This window comes from Cottoperca gobio, chromosome 14 (genome assembly GCF_900634415.1).
Source record: "Cottoperca gobio chromosome 14, fCotGob3.1, whole genome shotgun sequence".
Classification (NCBI taxonomy): domain Eukaryota; kingdom Metazoa; phylum Chordata; class Actinopteri; order Perciformes; family Bovichtidae; genus Cottoperca; species Cottoperca gobio.
The window spans coordinates 10,919,990-10,942,376 of NC_041368.1; the positions used below are offsets into that span (position 1 = coordinate 10,919,990).

Genomic DNA, 22,387 nt, shown 5'->3' on the forward strand with positions numbered 1-22,387 from the left:
CTTAACCACACCTCGACAGAGCGTCTTCAGATCAGAAATCTTTAAATGAATTGTTTCAAGGTTCAATGTGTAGTTCAGAGCACCTGGCAGCAGTATTTCATCTCTAAACGGGGTCCACACAATCTAAATTCATCAATCATCAAACCAACAGTTATTAAAAAACAACTATAGTATGTTAACCTATATTTTTAGGTTTAAATTTTTTTTCCCTCCTAAACTGTACACAGTTGGCAATGTTCGTGCCTTTTTTGTGAGTCACTAGGTAGGGGGGCCGCAATATACTCGTATTGATAATAACCGTAATATTTAAAACATTTAAAATTGATATCAATAATACACATATGATAATATTGTTTAAAAAATCCAACACCTCTTTAATCATTTTATATATGTAGTTATGGTATCAGACGAGCTCGCCCTCCATACACTCTCTCGCACACTCTTTTTTTATTTTCTATAGATATCGCGATAATATGGTTATCAGGAATAATTTTGGCCACGATAATCGTGTCCAGAAAATCTGATATTGTGAAAAGTGGAAGGCTTAAGTTTCCAGTAATTAGACAAAACCCTTCTTTGCTCATATTGTTGTTTTTTAAACTATGAGAATAAGGTATTACAGTAAAGGACTTTATAGGTAAATGGGATGTAGTCAGAGTTCTTATCTGACCACCTGAAGAAGAAGGTAGAGAGGAAAGCTATTTCAGAAACCCTGAGTCATTCTATGTGAAACACTGAGTTGTGTTCAGACAGTAAGACTCATGGCAGCTTATCTCTAAGTGGCAGTTCAGAGTATGAACCATTTCAACACCCTTCTCAGGCCACGTATACCACAAATATAGAGGAAGTGGGAGATAAAAAAAAACACCACCTCCCTTTGGTGTTGAGAAAGAGACAGTTGGATTGTTTAACAAAAAATAACTGAATTTCCTATTACAAAAAGGGCTACCTTAATGTATTTGGTGCAATATGTAATTAGCTAACATGAATCATTTAATTAATTATTCATAATATTTAGCTAATGTACAAGTAGAAAATGAGAAGCGCTGTCCAAATATTGCAAATAAAACAATGTATTCATTTAATATGACAAAATAAGAGCTGTGCCCAGATTCATGGGTTTTAAAATGCATCTTAAACAGAGTTTCTTATTTGCCGTCAGTCACTGTGTTCATTTGAGTTTTGAGTCTTGATGCACTTATAACAAATATGTGACATTGGAGTGTTTTCCAAGAGGGAATCATCGTCTTAGATATTTCAGTGTTAACCCTTTTAAAATGATGTACAGAATAATTTTCAATACGCATTGAGGGTCTGGAAGGTTTTTGATGTCCTGTACAGCCATGTGTTCATATCTGGTGATATTGTAAGATTTGAAATTCTATTGTTAGAACTAACTTTGGTAAACTGGGGGAAAATTAACCTTAAAGTCGCATTTCCTTAACTCTTTAAACACTACTTTGTACAGATGAGTTCACTATCGATTAACATGACGTTTACATTTACGACAATCCAGGTTTCATCAACCAAATGTTCATCGTTGTGAAGAAACGTTCAAATTGTTGCCATGTGACCCTCACTGAAGACTGAGGGTAAACTGCCATCATGTGGCTCATTGCAGGACTGCAACTAGAAGCACAGCAGCAGGCGGGATGAAGATTCAAGCTTGTGAGTGGATCTGATGGGTGTCATCACTGTACCGTAGAGTTAAGGGGAGACACTGAAAAACATCTTAACTAGTAGAAACTTCCCCAGTTGATTGCTTACTTTAAGAAAATGATTTTTTGTATTGCAAGTTTTCTGAAATGTTGTTTAAATTTACTAATTTTGCATTCTTTAGAAACAGAAATCTGAACATTGGATAAAGCCAGGTTGAGACTTCCCCAGAGTACTTACATCAAGATTTCTGGAATCTTATGTTTAAATATGCAAATGAGGCACCATCTAATGCTAATCTACAAGTTAGTAAAATATCACCTACATTTGTATTTTGGATGTTTTCTTTTAACTAGTCTGAAAGAAAACATGTTATGGAAGCAAAATAGCCCAAAATGACATGTATGCATGACAAACATATAAGGATGCTCATGAGACACGCCTAATTATACTGTTTTTATACTTCACTTATAACAGAAATGGTAGCAACAGTAGTTAAAATAGTAATAGTAAGGAAATAGTCAGGTACAGACAGTTTAGTTTGACCTTTATTCATTGGTGAAAGGAAGACTTGAAGCAGCAAGAACTGATGAAAAACCTGGCAAGGCACTGTCTCTCAATTTACAAAATGATGTCTCAGCCCTTTTTGATTCAAGACAAAATATTGAGTAGCATCTTTTAATACATTTCTTTTTCAGACATGACTCGGGTTATAATTACACTTGATTCTCAAAAGAAGGCTGTCAATACATGGGGCTTCAGGTAGTACATACAGTGCAGCATTATAAAAGTTATTGTCGAAGGCATGGAAAGGTATCCAAAGTAGCAACGACTGCATTCTTACATTTCATGGCAGATACAAGAACTATACGCAGCGATGGGCAAGAATACTGTATATCAAAATGCATCCCGGTACAAATGACAAACATTCATTTAATAAGAGAATAAAATAAAAAATAAAAATCTAAAATACATTTACTTTAAACTATGGAACAAATAATGTAAATAAATCTTTCAAACTCTAATTTCTAAATATCTGAGAACAAGCAAAACCCTTCACATGGTCTAAATGCCTAAATGTAATGTGGAGCAATGGCAAAAGAAATGTCCATTTTTATGCTAAATGTTTTGGCCTGGGTTAAATGTTCCCTTCATGGTATTTTGCCAGCCTTTAGCAACATACCATAAACATAATTTCCTGTAGCTTCTGGCTTTTCATGGGTCACAGGCTCTGGGGTGTTGCTTGTTCCATCAGCTGACTTTCACAGCAGCGAGCTCTTCAATTAGTTTACAACAAAATACTGTTTTCAAAACGTTGTTCTGTCTGAGCAAAAACTGTAACCTTTGACAAGTACTTCCAGATTGTATAATACAAAAATATCATCAGTGGTGTCTGTTTTCCACTTTACATGATTCTATCACTTCTGAAAAATTCAAATTACAGAATACACAAATGTAATTAAATACATACAGTATATCAAAAATGCATGCGTTGGAAATAGTGCCCATTAGGCTGTCTTGACTTTTTTTTTTTCCAGTGCATGTTTAATGAAATCAATTTATTCTAGTCATCAAAATCTACGACAATTTTGTGGAAAGAAAGTTCTCATCTGCGAACAAAACACATGAGCATGTAAGATTAAACTACAACTTCTACTTTTACAAATGACTTTATTGGCATTTGTTCTCCAACAAAATGCTTGACATGTGACATCTACAGTGTGATTCCTTATGCTGTACTGGTTATATCAATGTAATATTTTGATTATCAAACAACATCCTCACTGATAAGCAGAGTTAAAAAAGAAAACTAGGGTAAAACTCTTAAAGGTACAACGAAACCAACTTCAAATGAGTTTTTTGCTGAATAGATGATGGCACTGAATAACAGCAACATTTGCACGTGTAGTTGCAAACTGACTTGAAGGTGTTCATAAATGTAAAAACAGACAAATAATTTAAATGAAACAGATTTTTAATCACCTTGAGAGTGGGGCGTAAATACTGTAGGATTTGTAACAGTAGGCAGATCCAGAATACACTCAAATGATAAGTAAGTAAATTGGCAAAAATAATACTGCTCTATTAATGCTCCACAGACAGATTGCAGTGCATTTGGCTTTTAAACTATGGGTAGCAGATCGTGGGAGAAAATAAATCCAGCTTCTTGTGAAGAACCGTGCAGCAGAAATATGTCGACAGGCACAATTTTCAATCTGAAATTTGGATTGGTCTCTGAGCCTTTTATTTTGAAGTCATGATACAAAAACGTGACAGAAATATATAAAGAAAAAAAAAATGCTTACTCAATGTGTCATGAAATGAGGCGTGAGCCCATTACTAATATGCTACATAATCCCCTTGTGAGGAATGTACTAATAAAATACAGCATGTCCCTTTTCGACCAGTGACTTGCCTAAATTTAAAGTTAGGAATGATAACAAATGGAGTTTTGTAGATCCATATTTGTACATTGTGCTGTGCTTGTACAACCATGTCATGCTGTGGATCTGATTTATTTGGGTGCAGGGGAAACAGCTTGTGTGAGGCAGGACTGCAGTCCAGCTGTGTGGGCTTTTGCATCGGCGAGCGCAGACATCACATGCACTCAAACTCGTCGATGCGTTGTTTGGTGTTTCCTGACCGGATCTGTCTGAGGGTCTTGTACTTGTCTCGTCCCGCCTTCATGTTCTCCGCATGGATCATGTCGTTCACTGTTTTCTTGGTCTCGTCCCGAGCGTTGGCCAATTCTGAGCTTAAAGCCTGGAAATACAGTCACCACAGTATTAATACATCTCACAGCATATGTTATAATGAACATACAAGACTCAGTCTTCATCCCTGAGTGTGCAAATATTATGAACCTTGTTTTTTACTGATTGACACCTATGTTTGTACTAACCATGTCAGCTTTAAATGTCACAATCCTTCTCTAAATCATCTTTAGTTTCCTTTTCTCCATCATCGAAATGGATTCATTAAATGAATACTTCACCCACAAAATGAATGACCATTTGTATATCAATCACTCACCCTGTGTTACCTTAAATTCTTGAAGAAACCTTTGTTTTTCTTAACTCAACGGGAACGAGGAATCAAGAAACGGAAATAAAATGCTTGATGAATTGAAGTAAATGGGGCCATGTTTCACAACAGCAAAACTATGTGAAAACATCCGTTTACCAACTCTCACACAACTCGTGCAGTGTAATCCAAGTCTCATTTATGCCGTTGTATGCACTTCAGACTCGCACAAAGGAGTCGCGCGTCTGCGCAAGAGTGATGCGTAGGTGTTTTAAATATACCGTTTGGGAAGTAGTGAGAGCACGACTGCATAAATGAGACTTGAATAATGCTGCACGAGTTGTGTGAGAGTTTGTAAACAGATGATTTGATAGTTTTGCCATTTACTTCAGTTCATCAAGACTTTTCTCAGTTTTTTTATTCTTCGTTCACCTTTGAAATGATGCCAGAAAAACAACGTTTTCTTCAAGAATTGTAGATAACAGGGTGAGCAACTGATATACAAATGGTCATTTTGTGGGTGAAGTATTCCTTTAAAGAGAAATAAGATGATGGGATTTATTTTATCAGTCTACTTCATGAGAAGCCTAAGTGTCCCTAATTTTCCTATTACCTCAACACAACACTGAACACTGACGCTGTAAAGGAACAAACTTAAGGAAGGAAAGCAGTAATGAGTCCCACTTGCCATCTTTTGAAGTATGATTTACTTGTTTTTTAATGATTAAAAATCATTTTAAAAGCATGTGTGTGTTTTATAAGATCAAAATTCTACATTTAGACTTTTGATCTATCGATCGAATAATTTATTGACGGATCAAATTTAAAGTAATAATAAGATATAATAAGATTTTCACTAAAATATTAAATAAATGTCTGTTAAGTCCCTATCTATGGAGATAATGGTGATTCAGCCTGTGGCCCACTGATGAAAGCACTTGCATTTGCAGTGTTATGAATGGGTGTCTGTGGTGACATTCATGGGAATAATCTCTCTCAGTGCCCACACTCAGCAGTGGTGGGTTCGCCAGAGGTAGGCGGAGCTTAAGCAACAGACTCGCTCTTCAAATCACTTGTGTGAGAAGCGGCGTACAGGTTTTCGGGTCTCTGCTAGGTTGCGAGTAAACAGTTGCTATTGCCGAACAAACAAAGAAAAGAGCGATGACTACAGACGATGAAACAAAAGTCCAAATCATTTTGAGACATTTAAAAAGTGCTTTGTTGGAATCAAGAACCTCCTATTGTAACAATAATAGAAACGTAAACAAATAAAAAATCCCAAAACACATCTGCAATTAACACTTATCTCCCTAGTTGCCGCCAAAGAAAACCAAACGGAGATCTTCGAGATTGCAACTTTCATTTATATATGAGCTATGAGCCACGACTTACGAGTAGATGTTTCTGCAAACGCTCGTTCTTCTCAGCCTCGGTCATGCGCTCCTCTTCACTGCGGTCCTTGTACGTGCCGGCAGCCTCAAACTCGGCGCTGGCCTCAGCGCTGCTCTCGTCGTTCTCGTCGTGCTCATTCTCCTCGTTGGGGGGCTCCTGAACGTGAGCCACCATCACTTTGTTTTTGAGCTCTTCTTTGGTCTTCTCCAGGTCCTCCTGCACCATAGTGGCCTGAGGGAACAGAGAGCACCCATGAGGTGAGTTTACAGGGTTCGCTACAATTTCGACAGAGATTCAATGGATATAAAAGTTTTGAATGTCCAAAACACTGACGACAGCAGGGTTTTCCTTTAGGGAGCACTGTTTCTACATTGGCTAAACACAAAACATTCATCTGAAAGTCGCGCCAAATTAAATGACAATCCATAATTTAGCTGTTGAGACATTTCTCTAAAAGCAAAAAATGTGAACCTCATGGTGGTCGAAGGAGGAGAAGCAGAACATTCATTGACAGTTTATATTATTTTGGATTAATTTAAAGAATCTATTAAAGACACTAACAATACATTTCACCATAGAACATTAGATGACAACTTGTTCTACAAAATTAACGGAACAAGAATTAAAGGGGAACTACGCCCATTTTCAAAATGTATACATGAGACCTCTGGTCTAAGACAATACAAAACTCCCAAATCCAAAAACTCAAATTTGTGATGTCATCAAGGACACAGTCTGTAACGGCATCATAGACAATGAATTGATGTTATAGATGAAACTGAGAGCACCCAGGAATGTTCTGGGACATTTTCTGATTCACAACTGAGAGCACAATAGAGTAAAACTCATTTAAAGAAAAAGAAACCAAACATTGTGTGGGTCCATTGTCTATGGAGCATCTCCAGACTTTAAACTTAATGACATCACAAGTTTGACACTTACTTCTATTCTATTTAACATGTCTATTATTAATTTAGGTGGTGTTCCCCTTTAAAAAAAGAACAGACCAGTGCTGGTGCTCTGAGCGGCGAGGAATAAGAGCCAATTATAAAGTAACAAAAGACTGGAATTTCAACTGAAACTAAACTGTTTGCCAAAAATGCATAACGTGGAAACCACCACTTAGCACAGCAGTGTTTCATAAACCAGAATATCACAATGGCGCAAAAGAGTTATGACAGGATTTCCTTGCCGACAGCAGTCACCACCACAAACAAGCATGAGTCACTCTGCCAAAAGAATGAAGGGGCTGGGCTGGCACACATGGGCTTTTACCAAAAAAGACATGAGGCGAGCTGTGAGCTTTAATCCCTCCCCAGAAACACACGACGACAAGGCCTCAGGAATGTCTGTCCTCACTGCGTCACTGGGGAGGGGCAGCACGATCAGCAAAATTGAACTAATTGTGAATGCCAATACAGCTGATCACGTAACACAGGTGTCATTCATTAGTATTTGTACTTTAATTTTCTATAGCTGTCACTGCTATCAAAGGAAGTTACCATAAAAAAGTATTCGCTCAGATCATACCTTCTGTTGCCACTCCACTGCCTCTTCGTCCTTCTTTTTCTTGGCATCCTCCAGGAGGGAAATCTTCGAAGTCAGGTCAGCCAACTCTGTGGCCTAAAAGGACATTTTCTTTTAGATTTTCTTTATGTTGATATTTGAAGCACCAGAATACATTTTTTCAGTCAACAAAGCCTTACATTGTTTAGTTTCAATGCCTATGGTTAGACAAATAGTTAGTTTGAATAACTGACCAGGTGTTCTTGGTTTTTCATCTGGTTCTCTGATTGCTGCAGCAGGGTGTGCTTGGCGTCCTCAGCACCCTTCAGCTCATTCTCCAGACGACCAGCCTCATCCAGAGCACACTTTCTCTCCAGCTCCAACTCCATAGACTTATGTGTTTGCTCCTCCAACTCTGTGCAGACAAACATTCACACACACACACACGCGCACACACACACACACACACACACACACACACACACACACACACACACACACACACACACACACACACACAGAAGCACTAAAGGTCAGCATCATCTGAGAAAAAACATTACATTACAACAAGCTTCACTTGATTACCGACGGATCACCCACCTTCTTGGGCTTTTTTCGTCTGCTCCTCGATCTGCTTTAATCTCTCCATTAATTCCTCCTTTTCCTTTTCAATCTTTTCCTTTTCCTTTTCTGCAAGTTCTCTTTTCCTCTTTTCATTCTCCAGAAGAGCTCTAATTGAAACAGAAACAGTATATTGTATGTATTGGATGATATAGTAATCATGCTCTTTTGAGCATTAGATCCCCACATTATAACATGGTATTTAAACATATACCAGTTAACACATAACCATCACACATAATGCGGGGCTTCAGAGTTAGAATTGTAATTGTTTCTCACCCCATCATTGTCATAAAAGAATAGATCCTGACCCTCTTGTTGACATATTTTTAAACCAGGACATAGAGGTCAATAACAAACTGGTAATTACATCTTTGGTACATTTACAGTAATAGACTATTTCCTGAATTTACTTAATGGTTTCAAACATCAGAAGTCACATAGTGTTGTTTCTCTCTTACCTCTCCATCTTCTTGTGATTCTTCTCCTCCCGAGCCTGAGCTTTCATCTGCTGCACTTCAATGGTGTCAGGTTTGCGGCGGCGCATGTACAGCTCATGGTTGCCCATGCAAAGAGCCAGAATACGCTTGTTGATGCGCAGTCTTGGAGCATAGAATACAAAGTCCTAAAAATGGCGACATTAGAGATTTTTATTAGGAGTGATACATAGATAGATGATTTATCAATTGTTATTGACTGTTAACATACCGGTGCTTTCTTGTCAATTGGTTTGATGACAAACTTCTTGTCATTGAAGGAAATGTTCCTGATTTCACTCCAAGGAAATCCAATTTTGGGCGTCATTCTGTTGAAGACAACACAAATACGAAAACTCTTTGTCAGATGCATTACACTGGACAGAAACTAGTAATGACAATAAACACTAATTATGCTAAACATGTGCATTCACAGTGTTGTGTAATCCCTTACTTGTCATTCTGTTCATAAATGTTGAGCCCCAAAGCGTCGACTCCCAACCACAGCTCCGTTCCTTTCTTATTCTTGATGTTGAAGTAGTTGACTCCGTACATCTCCAGATCTTGAGCGATCTTCAGATACTCCATCATGGACTCCTCTCTGTGGACAAACAAGATCTGTCGTTAACTAGTGCTTCAGAGAGAGATTAAGCCGAAAATGTTGAGTGGACAATCAGGGGGTTGTGTTAAATGTTCAGAAACGAGGCTGAAAACAAGCCTTGAGAAGAGCAAGACAAGTATGACAAAATTCAAGCCTCGCAATTTCAAGGTAATGAGAATGAGATTGTGACCCAGTGTTTACTGAAACCTCCGAAAACCAATCGCATCACTGAGGAGGAGACTGAGGGCGTTTTCATATCAGGCACGACTGATTTTCTCAGCTGTCACATCAGTAGTGTCGTTCCGTACCCAAGTACGCCATCATCTACGTATGGGACTTTTGTTTATATTGTCACAACAGAAAAGCGACTGCTACTGAATAATTCCCTTTACACAGAGCCAGAGACGTGACAGAGCTAAGATCATTTGTGAGCTAGCTTTAGTAGCACGGTACGTCAGTGTATCTTTGCATATTCGCCACCTCAAACCTCCGTTTCTCCAAAAACGGGGCAGCTGTTACGTGCCCGCCTGCCAGAATTTACATTTTACAGTGGAACGCTTCTGTAAAGTGTTTTGTCTCCTTCATTCGTTTTGCACATGTGTGTCAGCTGTTACCTCATCATGCTCTTGTGTTCTTCGTGCCACACTTGAATCCTCTCCTCCCACTGGTCCTTGTTAAGTTTGTGCTGGTCCAGAACTCTGAGAACACAAGACATCCGAGTGTCAGAAGTCATGCAGAGAAACACGTCTTACAAACACACTGGCTGAAAGGTGACATCTATCACGTTGAGATGGTGACATAAACCTGTGTTACCTCTGAGGGAGCAGCTGTTCACTGGACAGATAGCCTGGTGTGTGGACTTCCTTGTTGTAGTCAGCATACTTGGCCTGCACTGCGTAGGAGGCCAGGAGGACTGCTGTCTCTGGAGGGCAGTAGATGTCGTCGTTTAAGATTCCCTCCTTCACCTGCAGGAAGAACAGCCGCTGCGTGGCGTCCTGGATTAACTCCTCTGTCACATCCTCGGGGAAGAACTTGGCACGGAACTTAAAAAGCAGCGGGCTTTCCTTCCTCACATCCTGGGCTGTCACCTAAAATTAAACGTGACAGAGGTGAGGTTATACTTCTGTAAACAGACTTGAGTTCAACAAAGAAGTTCAATTGTGACAAAGAAGGGCAAAACACTGTATAAGACATTTTAGTGAAGCAAAACACAGAAGAGCTCACTTTCTTGTTGAGCTTGAGCCATGTAGAGAAACCCTTTGTATCCTGATATTGGAGTCCAAAGTACCACACCTCTCGCAGCCCGATGGTCTTAACAACCTGAAAACATAAAAGCAGTATTATTAATGTGCTTCCTCACCAGAACATTAGCACACTCCGTCCTATGACAGTGAAGCACATGCAACAGGTGCCGTTTTCCGTTTGTTGTTGTTTGTTTCTTACACTCTTAAAAACAGCAAACACAAAACCGACAAATACAAATAATTTTGAGACATTTAATAAGTGCTTTGTTGGAATCAAGAACGTCCTAAACCTGCATGCAACAGAAATAGAAACGTAAATACATTTTAAAAAGGGGCTGCATCCCTATAAATGTTTTTAAAATAAAGTGTCTGAGTCCTTACATTATCATTTTTTTCTTTTTAAATTACAATATTTTGCTGTATTTTCTAGATATAGTAATATTATATTCAATGTGTTGGTACAATGGCAGTATAAGATATATTATAAGCTGTATTAACATAAATGATTTAATAACAAGTGTTATGTACCTAATTCTGCCAGTTGACTGCTGCTTATAGCTTCAAGTAATGTTTTACATTAATCTTCAAGGGTTAAAAAAATATCACACACAAAACTAAACACAATCCATAACTTGTGCTTCCAAATTACATTTGATTCAAAAGTGTGTTACAGTCATTGATGAGCACATAACACTGGTAACAAGTCATCAGTTTGTCATACCTGGTCAAAGAGTTGCTTTCCTGTTGTATTTGGCTGAATGGCGAACTCCAGTTCAGCGTCCATTGTAGTGACTCGTACACTAATCTGAGGAAGAATACACATAGAAAGAATGAGCGTTTGAAAACAATCTAAATCAACATAGACAGTATTTTGTATATTTAGTACATGTATCATTGTATTAAAATCAATCGTCAGTTTCTTGGCAAAAGAAGTTTATTATTATTCTTGGAATGATCGGCAGATTATTGGATTTATGTCTCAAATAATTGTATTGATTGATTTCTTTGAGGCGTCAAAATTCGGCTGCGGCTACAGTCATTCACCAGCTGCAATGGCGGTGCAGAGACACCAAGAGCGCAAATGCGGAACACCCGGAAACCCTGACTAATCAGAGCAGACTGAGCTTTTGAGGGCGGGGGGGGGGATAAAGAGTGAGGCGCTAAAGCAGAATGTTTCAGACAGAGGGTGGTATACAGGTATATTCAGAAAGACAGAAAGAAATAACATGTTTTTAAACATTAAAGCATGTTTTTAAACATTAAAGCATGTTTTTAAACATTAAAGCATTTTAAACATTAAAGCATGTTTTTAAACATTAAAGCATGCAAACATGTGTCAGTATTCCAAAATATAAGCATGAACCTGAAAATTAGCACAATATGTCAAATATTAAATTTACTATATAAAGAATTGAGTCCCACTGTTGTCCCCCAGTGGTAATGTTAAAACAAATCTTGGCACAATAATTAGTTTTTAATTATATCATGACATATAATTCATCTTCATCATCATCTGATTTTAAATTAAGCTATTGGGAAGGTTTTGAATAACCCTCGCTGTGCACAAGCAGCAAAGATGCACCCACAACCCTCAGTGCACACACACAGTCAAATCAGGCCTACTGTGAACAATCAGCCAACCACACCATCATCACATCATGGAAAATGATCATTTCATATATTTAGAATTCATGAAAGATCATGTCTCATGGTCCCGTAGTCTGTGTAACAAGTGCCAATCAGGCTCTGTCTCAGTATAGAACTTGTCTACAGGAAGTAACCACATCCTCTGGTGGCTGTGAAGCACGCCTGCTGAACACTGAGCTCTCATGAGAGTCGCCTACATCCTGTCATGTATCAAGCAACCTGTCAGCTTTCTGCTAAGCTATCTGCCTAAGCAGAATGCATCAAGAACAGGCTTTGTTTAGTACGTTTATCCTCTTCAGGTAACACACTTTTGTTACAGCTGGTTATTTAGCCAGCAAGGCCTTTCTTTTTGAATAGACTGGAAATGTTTGTGTATTGCAAAATGATGTCAAGAGTTGAATGAATATATTTAACCTTAAAGTCCCTCGCCCAGACAATAAAATCATTCTGTACTGAGTAAACTGACTATGTAGGCATTTCTCATTTTTTCTGTCCTCTTAGAGATGACGAAAACAGCAGCAAGTATGTCTATTGGGAAATAACTGTGCAGGCTGAGGCCCACGCCTGCCCTGAACAACAATGGTATGCATTATTTCCCAGTTGCGGGGCTGATTAGAGTTGCGTTCTTTCCCAAACATGTCAGCAGGACCCCATTTACTGCTCAGGATACTTGCCCCTCATGTCATTTCCTGTCATCACCAGCAGAAAGAGTTATAGTGAGACCTTCATTCTGGGCCTACACTGAACTCCAACACAGATGTGTCAAGTCATCTACACATACCACTCCTTAAACTGACTTTGACTTAAACTGAATTGTGAACTTGGATGAACATTTCTTCATTAGCGTAGATAAGAGTTCAGTTCGTGACCACCCTGCGGTTTCATTTCCTGAGAATTCTGCATGAAAAAGGAACTGCGCTCATATATGTTCTGCTTGGTTAGGGTGTGTCTCTCATGGCCAGAAGTCAAAAACACTTAACACACTATTATTAGCACATGCTCAAAAACACCCCTCTCAGGCCCATGTGTCAAGTTTCCATGACCTATTCGTAACTGTTTTTTTTTGTTTTTTTTATCGCAGCAACACTATAAAAGCAAGCTGTGCATTTAGAAGCAAATCTAACACCAATTATGTTGTATTTGATGATTTACTATCTATTACAACTTGCTTGTTGAATCACCTACAATATGTAATGCGAGGCTTTCTTCAGGAATCCTCCACTTCACTGACTGCCTGAAACTTAAGGTTATTAACACCTCCACCAAGGACGTTATGTATGTTTTTGGCTCGGTTTGTCTGTCAGTAGGATTACGGAAAAACTACTGCCCTAATTTCATGAAACTTGATAGAAGGTTGTAGCATGGACCAAAGAAGAACCCATTACATTGTTGAGCGGATCCGAATCACAAGCGGGTCATCATTATTTATCAGTAATATTACAGTATTGTTCGAATGTTCAAAAAGTACTGATTTACACAAACTGAAATCATTTCACCAAGTTTTATATTGAAAAACACCAATAAAATTAGAAGTACTAAGCACTAACCAATACCTTAAGTAAACATATGAATACTCGAGAGCTCTGTCACCGCCTTCAGCCTTGCTTTTATTGAGGCAAAACCAATGATGCTGGACAAAATTTACTGTGAGTTTTTCAAAGTGCGGTCATCAAACACGATTTTTATGATTATTAAATATTGAATGGTAATACGAGCCGTCTGGGATTTTACTACGGTTTGTCATGAAACGAATAACCGTTTAATTCCTAGTGGTGAACCAACCAAAAACAAGCCGACCTTGATATCTGCATCTATACAGTCATGCCAGTCTGTTATTAAATCCATATTATTTACAAATATTCCCAATAAGTTAGACTTTATATCAGTTTACTTACAACTCATGTCAGTATTCGTAGGAAGGGTAAAACAGAAAATATGAGACCTGTATGACTGACAATATTAAAACTGCATTAATCCCAACAGGAGAGACAAAACCCACTAACTATCATCCGTCAGAAGTGGACAACTTTGTTTTATAATCATAAAGCCATTAAGAAGCATATGTAACAACGGAGAAGTAAACCTAAAACTGAACTCTGGGTAACACCCCAGTTTAACTTGATAGGAAGAGGAAGCAAAACCACTGAAATTCACAGAGCAGGTGTGATTCATGTACGTGAGAGCATCCCTTTTATAAAAAATTAAACAGAAACAGAAAGATTCATCGTAAAAATGTTATCTGGGAACCCTTGACGTCCCAGCATTCAGTCACCACCCTTACATTCCCACACTAGTGTTATCTCTGTGTGCTGTTCTGAACCAAAGTCCTTCCAAGCAAAGCCAAGACAACAAAGAAGATACCTGCTAAGTGGTTTTAGGAGCAAGAGGGAACGAAAATGTTGGCCAACAGCATCCTTTTATATGTGGATGATGAAAGGATTTGTGAGCAGCATGGTCCTTCATCGCTGTGCACAATACTCTACTAAACTAATTTCACTTTACAAACAATACAAGGCACCCGTTTTACGTGAGTGGTCAACTCAACATGTCATAACAGGCCATACATTTAAAGGCCATGTTGTGTGTGAAGAATACAACAAACGTAGCTACTTTACACGACAGTTGCTAAATCTGAGTCGTACTTCCACAACAGTCACACAAGGTCATCCTGGTAACCACAGCAACCATCTAACATCTACCACAACCTGATTCACAGTTTATCTGAAATACAAAGTTCAACAAAAATATGATCTGCTTAAGGCACAAAAGAAATTAAGCGTCAGATTCATTCCAGTCAGATGAAACAGCTATATTAAAAATTTGAATACAGGGTATGTACCCTGTCACTCATCAGCTTACAGCTACTAAGTAATGCAAAGCTGAAACTGCAGTGGGAAAATGTGAGAAAATGTGACAGTGATGACCAAAACTGTGTGAGGCCCAGCATGAACAGCCTTGTTTCATCGCTTGAAGCCAATGATACAAGGGAAATCATGTGAAAAGACACATGTGAACAGAACAACAAGCATGTTTATATCCTCTACAGCTGATATACGGTGCTGGGGAAATTATCTCTGCTACAAAAAAACAATTCAGATACTAGAGAACAGACTGAGTGGCAGGAAGCGGGAGGATGGGGTTTCTCTCTAAGCAGTAAACACAAAGGCAAAGGGTCTTTCACAACTGTTTCCCACGACCACTTTTTAAAATTAATCAAATGTAAAGAAATATAAACGAGTAATCTAAAGCCATTTTGGTGGAGAATGCTGCTTCATCCTCTCCTCTGCATCCTATTGGTTGACTCTTATAATCTCCTGTTTACTGTCTATGTTCTGGAGCTTGGATTCTTTGCCCAAACCAGATTGGGCTTGTCATTTTTCTTAAAATTCCCCCAGGCTTGAATTGGGTCGGGTTTGCGCCAATTTCCCAGTGTTTTTAAATGCAGACCTTATAGTCTGTGTAATGTCATGAATAATGTATTGGCTGTGTTACCATGAACCCATTATAATGAATGCAAATGTTGAGATTTAGAATTGCATTTCAACGGACAAAACGTTGATTGGGGGGTCATTTGCACACATACCGTACTATCCGGTCATTCTGTAGGAGAAGGCGCATTGTCACAAATGACACTTAATGCAATTGAGTTTAGCTTGTAATGCTTTACACAATTATGCAGTGGAAATTGTGGTTTTTAATCAGGATCATGTCCAAAACTGCTGCTGTGGTTCGGGCTCGGGTAGGGCTAGGACAGTAACTATGGGGGTTCATGTAGGGTCGTGCCTGATTTTTTTGGGCTCTAGTATGTTCCCCAGCACACATTAGTCCTGGTATTTTATTACTTAGGTGCTACTACTCTTAGCCAAATTGACAATTGGCACTTGTTCTGCTCTGGCTGTCTTTATTCAGATGACATACCGCCTTCCTTTTGGCCTACTGCCCTGTGTTTGTTTGCTAACCGTGCCTGCCATTATGATGCCAACTATAAGCCTCCTAATGACCAAGTAAGGACTGTTTTATCCCCACTGGTTGAGTCTGCCAAGTCTGCTTTTGGGTTCAAATCAAATTTTTTGGGCTATATTGTTACAGCCATATACGCAAAGATATGTAAACCCAAAAACTGGGCAAGCAACATGAAGGTACTAATGCTTGTCTGACCATATTCTCCAATATACATTTTTATATACCTGATACAACTTTGTCTATACCTAATTCCATGTTTCCATCATAGTTCAAGCCCTACAAATTGCCCAAATTCCTGCAGTCCCATCAATATGACGGCCACTGGTGACAGTACTGTCAATTCATACATACTGTATGTAAAGGACAGTAGCCTCCTGCTCTATCTGTGCTGTAATGATTCAGGACACAATGTTTACCACACAAGACGGCCAGTGATACAAACCACAGGCTCTTCTGTTGGCAGTATGCACTAACTCAATATTATGTTGACTAATGCTCATGCTAATACTTTGCTTATGCTATTATTGTATTATGTACTGTACACAGTTTATACTTTGCTGGCTTGACGGTTGTACAAGACACTTTCATTACGATAATCATCATTCATCCATCTCTCACATCATTGTAACTAGGGCTGCCCCCTCTTAGTCGATTAGTACAACTAATTGGTTGTTTTGGCCTTAGTCGAATTACATTTCTTTTGTCGACTTTATCTTATATTTCTAAGAAACATATGAGCACATCTCTGGAAAACACCAGATCTTAAATGGTGCTCTTGCATGATCTTTTGCAAAGAAACGTATCCAATTGTAATGTTTAAATGTCGGGTTATATCCAATAAAAAACATTAGATGATCTCAACAGAAAAGGTTGAAGAGGAGTCCTTTCATTCCAACAGCAACTATAGAAAATAAACAAAAACCAAAGAATAAGTATATATAAAGATAAACAGATGAATAACAACAAATAACTTACGTTCAGAAGTTTGATTTTCTCACAACCTCCAAACAGAAAACAATGATCTAGCTATTTGTGTAAAAACAGCAGAAGTTGTGATTGTAGTTTGTCCAGCACCTCTACCTCTACACACTGTTAATCTGCTCTGCTATGTGCACTACACACTCATTTAATCCCCTGCTTGCATACCGCTGGGTCTTTCCATTGACCATTTCTCCATAGCCACACTTGTTAAAAGTTTGTTCCTCCAAACAAGAAAACTGCATCTGTCGTGATTTCTTCATAAGGGGCTAAAATGGTAAGTTAGGCTCAAGTTTCATGTAATAATAACAGACTAGTCTGTGGATAAAAGTGTTAATATGATTATTCACCAGTTGTGAATAATGAAAAACTGGTTCCAAAAAAGGCTGGTTGTCTGCTGTAATTTACTAACACTGTAATTGTTCTTTTGTTCAAACAGCAAGTAGGAAAAAATAAGAGACAAACGGTTACTGTTGTTAAGGCCCGTTCAGCAATACAATCAGTGAACTGGAAAAAAAAACATATTTTTGTGACAACATGGGGTCAAATTTTAGCAATAAAACCAAACACAATATTATTTTTTGGGTTTGTTTAGTGCCTGAAGAAAAATGTCCCATTTAAAACGTAATTATATGTAAATTAGGAGTGATTTGTTAATTAAAAACTGATAATAAGATGCAGCCACACATCAAAGCAACACCTAAACGATGTAAATGCAAAACTAATATCCACTAAAATGTCAAGCAACACTGACAAACACTGACCTACAGTAAGTCCTAAACTTGTTGCACTGCTGTAATGCAATCTAAAGTGGAGCATGGCATCGTAGGACCACGCTAGGGTAAAGCAGGGAGGAGAACAGCTAGACCGTGATGTGAAAGTCCTTATAAGGCTGCAGGCAAGGAAATTACCAGAGAGGAACTGATGTAAGAGCAGAAACCTTGAGTCACAACATGACTTCCTTGGGAAGCTTAAGCACTGCCGAGAGGAGTCCAGCAAAGTCAATTTTTCAATAATTACTGCTTTTGTGAAACGTCAAGGTTGTTATAGTTAACACAAAATAAATCACCAAAACAGTTATTTTTTTAAGACGTCGTTTTACTCGCTGAGCTGGCTTGTTGTGGATGTGACTACAAATCGGGGAAACAACTTTCTGTGGGTGCAGAGTGAGCTTTGGATAATTTGCTGAATCAGTGTGTCCAGCTTCCTTCTTTCATAGGCCTCATCTACTGCATCTTCACATGGAGGAGCCATAAGCTTTACTAAAGGACACAATAACAGCTCTGGGTTTGAACAATTTGCTCACTGACAATACCTTATTGTCTAACATATATCCCACAATCCTTTTTGGTCATCATTCATCGTCCGTGTTTATTTTGAGAAAGTCTCGCTACTTCCTCTTCAACATCTATTCTGTCCACTACTGGTTTCCTCTTTTATATCTCTTTATTATGGACACGCAAAGGTCTCTACAACACAGCTGCACTTTCCCTGTGCTTGTGAACTGATCGTGACTGCCAAACAGATTCTTTAGAGGTCTTTCGGGTCCCCAGCTGTTACTTCAGTGGCAGCTACACACTCCAGGCTACTCCTCTGGTGTTGTTGAGGCTACCAGCCTCCCTCTGCAGAGATTTGGCACAAAGACTGACACCAAGGGAAGGATTCAAAATACATATAATGAGCGTAGTGAAAATTATAAACAATGTTAATGCTTATTAGCTTCAGAGCAGTAGAGAACATCTAAAAGTCCCAATTAACTGCAGATATTGTTGAGCTCCATTAACTAAAAACAGGATACTGACTACTATGATTCAATAATGTTTCACTGCTGAAATGTATTTTGAAAATATAATTTTTTCTTGTTGTCTAGAAAAAAAATACTTAAGTTTTATAGCAACATTTTATCAATAAACTTGCCAATGTATTGCTAAAAACTAATAAATAACAATCAGTTGTCAATTTCCCCAATTAGCACAATTTGACTTACACACAATAGCCCTGTAAAGTTTATTTTAAAATGATGATAGGATTAGACGGTAGAGAATGCTCTTTTAATACACTTTAAATGCCAGGATGCTATGACATTTTTTCAGGTTGCCAGCTGGAAAACATATTGAGGAAGTACTAGCAGAAACAATACTGCACGAATAAAGCAGCTATAACCTTCGGTATCATTTGTACTTCTGTTCTGTCACAAGTTAGGTTTAATGATATTTCAACAGCCATGAAATATACATGCAGGCAAGTTTTTACAATTACACTGTAACAAATAATGACCTAGTATCACATTGTTCAAAATGATATAGTTTTTATAATAAGGGGAAAATTGTGAGTCTAAAGCATGTATGCAGGGTATGACGCACAAGATAATCTGATGCTGCTCCACTGAAAAAAAATACTAATATGATGATATGGTGATTTTAATGAATTAAAGTCTCTACACTGTGACATCTAAATGGCTTTATACTTAGCATCATCTCCATCTTATGGCTCATGTGTGACTCTTTTCGTGGAATAATGTTTTTTTTATTGTCAGAGTGTGCATGTGGGTATCACATCTCCGAGCACCCTGTGGATAAGAAGGACTGCACACAGATTTCAGTTTATGTATTATCTATCTTAATTCAAAAAGCATTATGTTGAGTCAGAGCCCAACTTGGGCTTTCACAAGGGGCAAACAAGAGATGAGTTAGGCGCCACTTTCACTTCTGTTTTCCACTGGTGAAGGCATGAGCCGGATACATTGAGCTTTGCCTATTCTGATGCTGTTTGAACAAAACAAAGAGTCAAGTCTGTGTGCGGCCATCCTTCTCTTTGTTCAGGGCTACGCCAGCACCAATCTATAAAGCTATGGGTGCTTCTTCATTTAAAATCACATGGCAGAGCAACATTTTTCTTAACAGTGGCAATAAGGCATAATATTTCTTAGTGGCTCCCCTTATGCCACCTCCTTGTTTTAAATTTGCCTCCATTTGCTCCAGATTTGGGCAGCACAGCTGGCCTGAATGACAGTTCAAATCCCTCCTTGTTGAGCTGACTGAAAAGGAGGCCTAGCTCTTTTGCTACTGCAGGCCACACAGCGGCTTCCGCTGAAAGCCGATTCTACAAATGTGAATTCAGGCTCTTTGGTTATGGAGAGAAGCTTATAGCAACGTTATAACGTGCCGCACTAAACCCGCACGTCTGAATGAATTATCTGATTAAAGGCGCTAAATTTTAATGAACAAACAGGCGGGAGCGCGCACGCGCACACACATAACGGAAAGTACCCCAGTAATCTTCGGGTGAGTCTGAAGGGATGTAAAGGGTGTTAAAAAACCATAATATGTGCCAGGGATGCGATTAGGGTTCATTTAAGGTTAATACACTATATTAAGTAGCCTACCCGTGTCAAACAATGAGTCACAAAGTCATTTACTGCGATAATGGAGAGAGAGAGGCAGACTGAAATACGGTTGTTTTTACATGATAACGTTAAAGCAGTTTTCATTCTTACCGTCTTCGGCATCTTTCCTTTCTTTTACGTCCGGTTCAGGTCTTATAAAAAAGTTAATAAATCAGACGAGCAGTTAGCGAGACCAGCGGAAAACTTTTTCCCATCAGAACAACGGCGCCAATCAAACGCCTTCCTGTCTCGAGGACACAAACGTTAGTCTTAGCTTCACTACGAATAACTATTTTCAACCTTAAGCGCGTGAGAGTATTTTTTTCTTTGTTTCGCCTTAAAGTGAAATGGACTGGAGCTTGATTTCCTGCTAACGGTACCCCAGACTGCAAGACCACACCCAGACCGATGACAGGACAGCGGCCAGCCAGACAGAAAAAGAGGGTTCAGGCTAGCAGACTCCGCCTGCAGCAGCCGCATCATCATGGCTGCAGTATGCTGCCTCTATACTCCCTGCCAGAAAGTTCACCAGCACTCTCGCTTTCTCAACAGAAATCCTAGGTAGTATTACCTCTACATATTTACTTATTTTGATCAAGAATTACCGAATAAGTACTCGTGTTTATCACATCAATGCAGTTAAAGCAGTCCTATAAGAGGTCAAATCCCTTTTTTAGCCTACGTTTTAAGCAATAAAACACCAGAGGACCAGACTTTGTTTACGGATTTGTTCAGTTTGCCAGAAACCAACACAAACTTTAGCCTTTGATAGATTATAATCATAAAATCCATTAAGTTGTTTAGAGGAGGGATGAAACTAAAGCTACTAAACAGATTGAACTAATAGAGAGTACTTAGTGGTATTAAATCTCTTGGCATTTGCTGCAGTTTAAGTAAACATTTCCAATCAATATATTTATTTTTTATTCTAAGTGATCTTAAATCTTAGGCTGCACACACCCAGTACTGTATGCAGTATGAACATATTGCCTTGATGATTATACACTTGATTACAAATGATTATACATATTTGAAACTAATGTGCTACCAAGATTATGTTCTGTTCGGACTTGTATCCTCATGATTGTTTGCCCTTATTGTAAGTCGCTTTGGAAAAAAAGCGTCAGCTAAATGAACTGTGATGTAATGGTTGGCTAGCTTGACTTTTTCAATTGATCTGTTCCAATGCGTTTGACATTGATCTGTGTTATCTTTCAGTTTTGCACATAAAGAAAGTGAATGCAGTGAGCAGTGCTGTCCTGGTGGTGGCCTCAATGGATGTCATGTAGAGACAATGCATTGAGGTAAAGACGGTTTGAATGAATAAGGGCAGTTACTTCATCTTGCTTTATTTCATTTACTTTTACGTGATTGCAGGAGGTAGACACAATAGTCCATGGAATATGACTTACGTTCTGAGGTAAACCCACAATTTCACTTCTGTAAAGTTGAGTTATATTACGTTTATGAAAGTCATGAAAGAGGTCACTACTGTATTTATGATTGTTGGAAGCAGAAAGGGAAACTTAACAGCGGCCCAAAGAGACCAAATCATCAGGACCCAAACCACAAAGAAAAGTGAAATGTCAAGGGCTAAAGTGAAGTGCTAAACAAAGATGACAATGTCAATAACAAGCAACAAGTTATGTCACACGTTCACAGTGGGAGCCTATTATTTCAGGTTCTGTGGCCAAAGTTGAAGCATAAATAATAATGTAGTTATATCACACAGTGACCCAACCCGGAAGTTAGCATCTGGCTGGTTCCATCGACAAAAAGTCATTTGGGATTTTTCCATTGGATTTTGGATTATTAAAGAAAATAAGTTCTGTGGCAAACAAACGTTTATGATACTTAAACAATTTGTTCAGCAAGATAATATTCACAAATGAAC

General features: G+C 38.5%; 1 protein-coding gene across 1 annotated transcript; it reads right to left on the bottom strand.

The window, feature by feature from the left end:
• Nucleotides 1-2,186: 2,186 nt before the first annotated feature.
• Nucleotides 2,187-20,889, bottom strand: msna (moesin a). Its single transcript, XM_029447884.1, has 13 exons — nt 20,605-20,889; nt 11,242-11,325; nt 10,501-10,596; nt 10,090-10,364; nt 9,891-9,974; nt 9,130-9,276; nt 8,908-9,004; nt 8,661-8,824; nt 8,179-8,309; nt 7,833-7,993; nt 7,603-7,695; nt 6,073-6,303; nt 2,187-4,419 (listed from the first exon to the last, which is right to left on the bottom strand). The coding sequence occupies exons 1-13, from the start codon at nt 20,614-20,616 to the stop codon at nt 4,255-4,257; spliced, it is 1,740 nt and encodes a 579-aa protein (XP_029303744.1). The 5' UTR covers nt 20,617-20,889; the 3' UTR covers nt 2,187-4,254.
• Between the last annotated feature and the right edge of the window lie 1,498 nt (nt 20,890-22,387).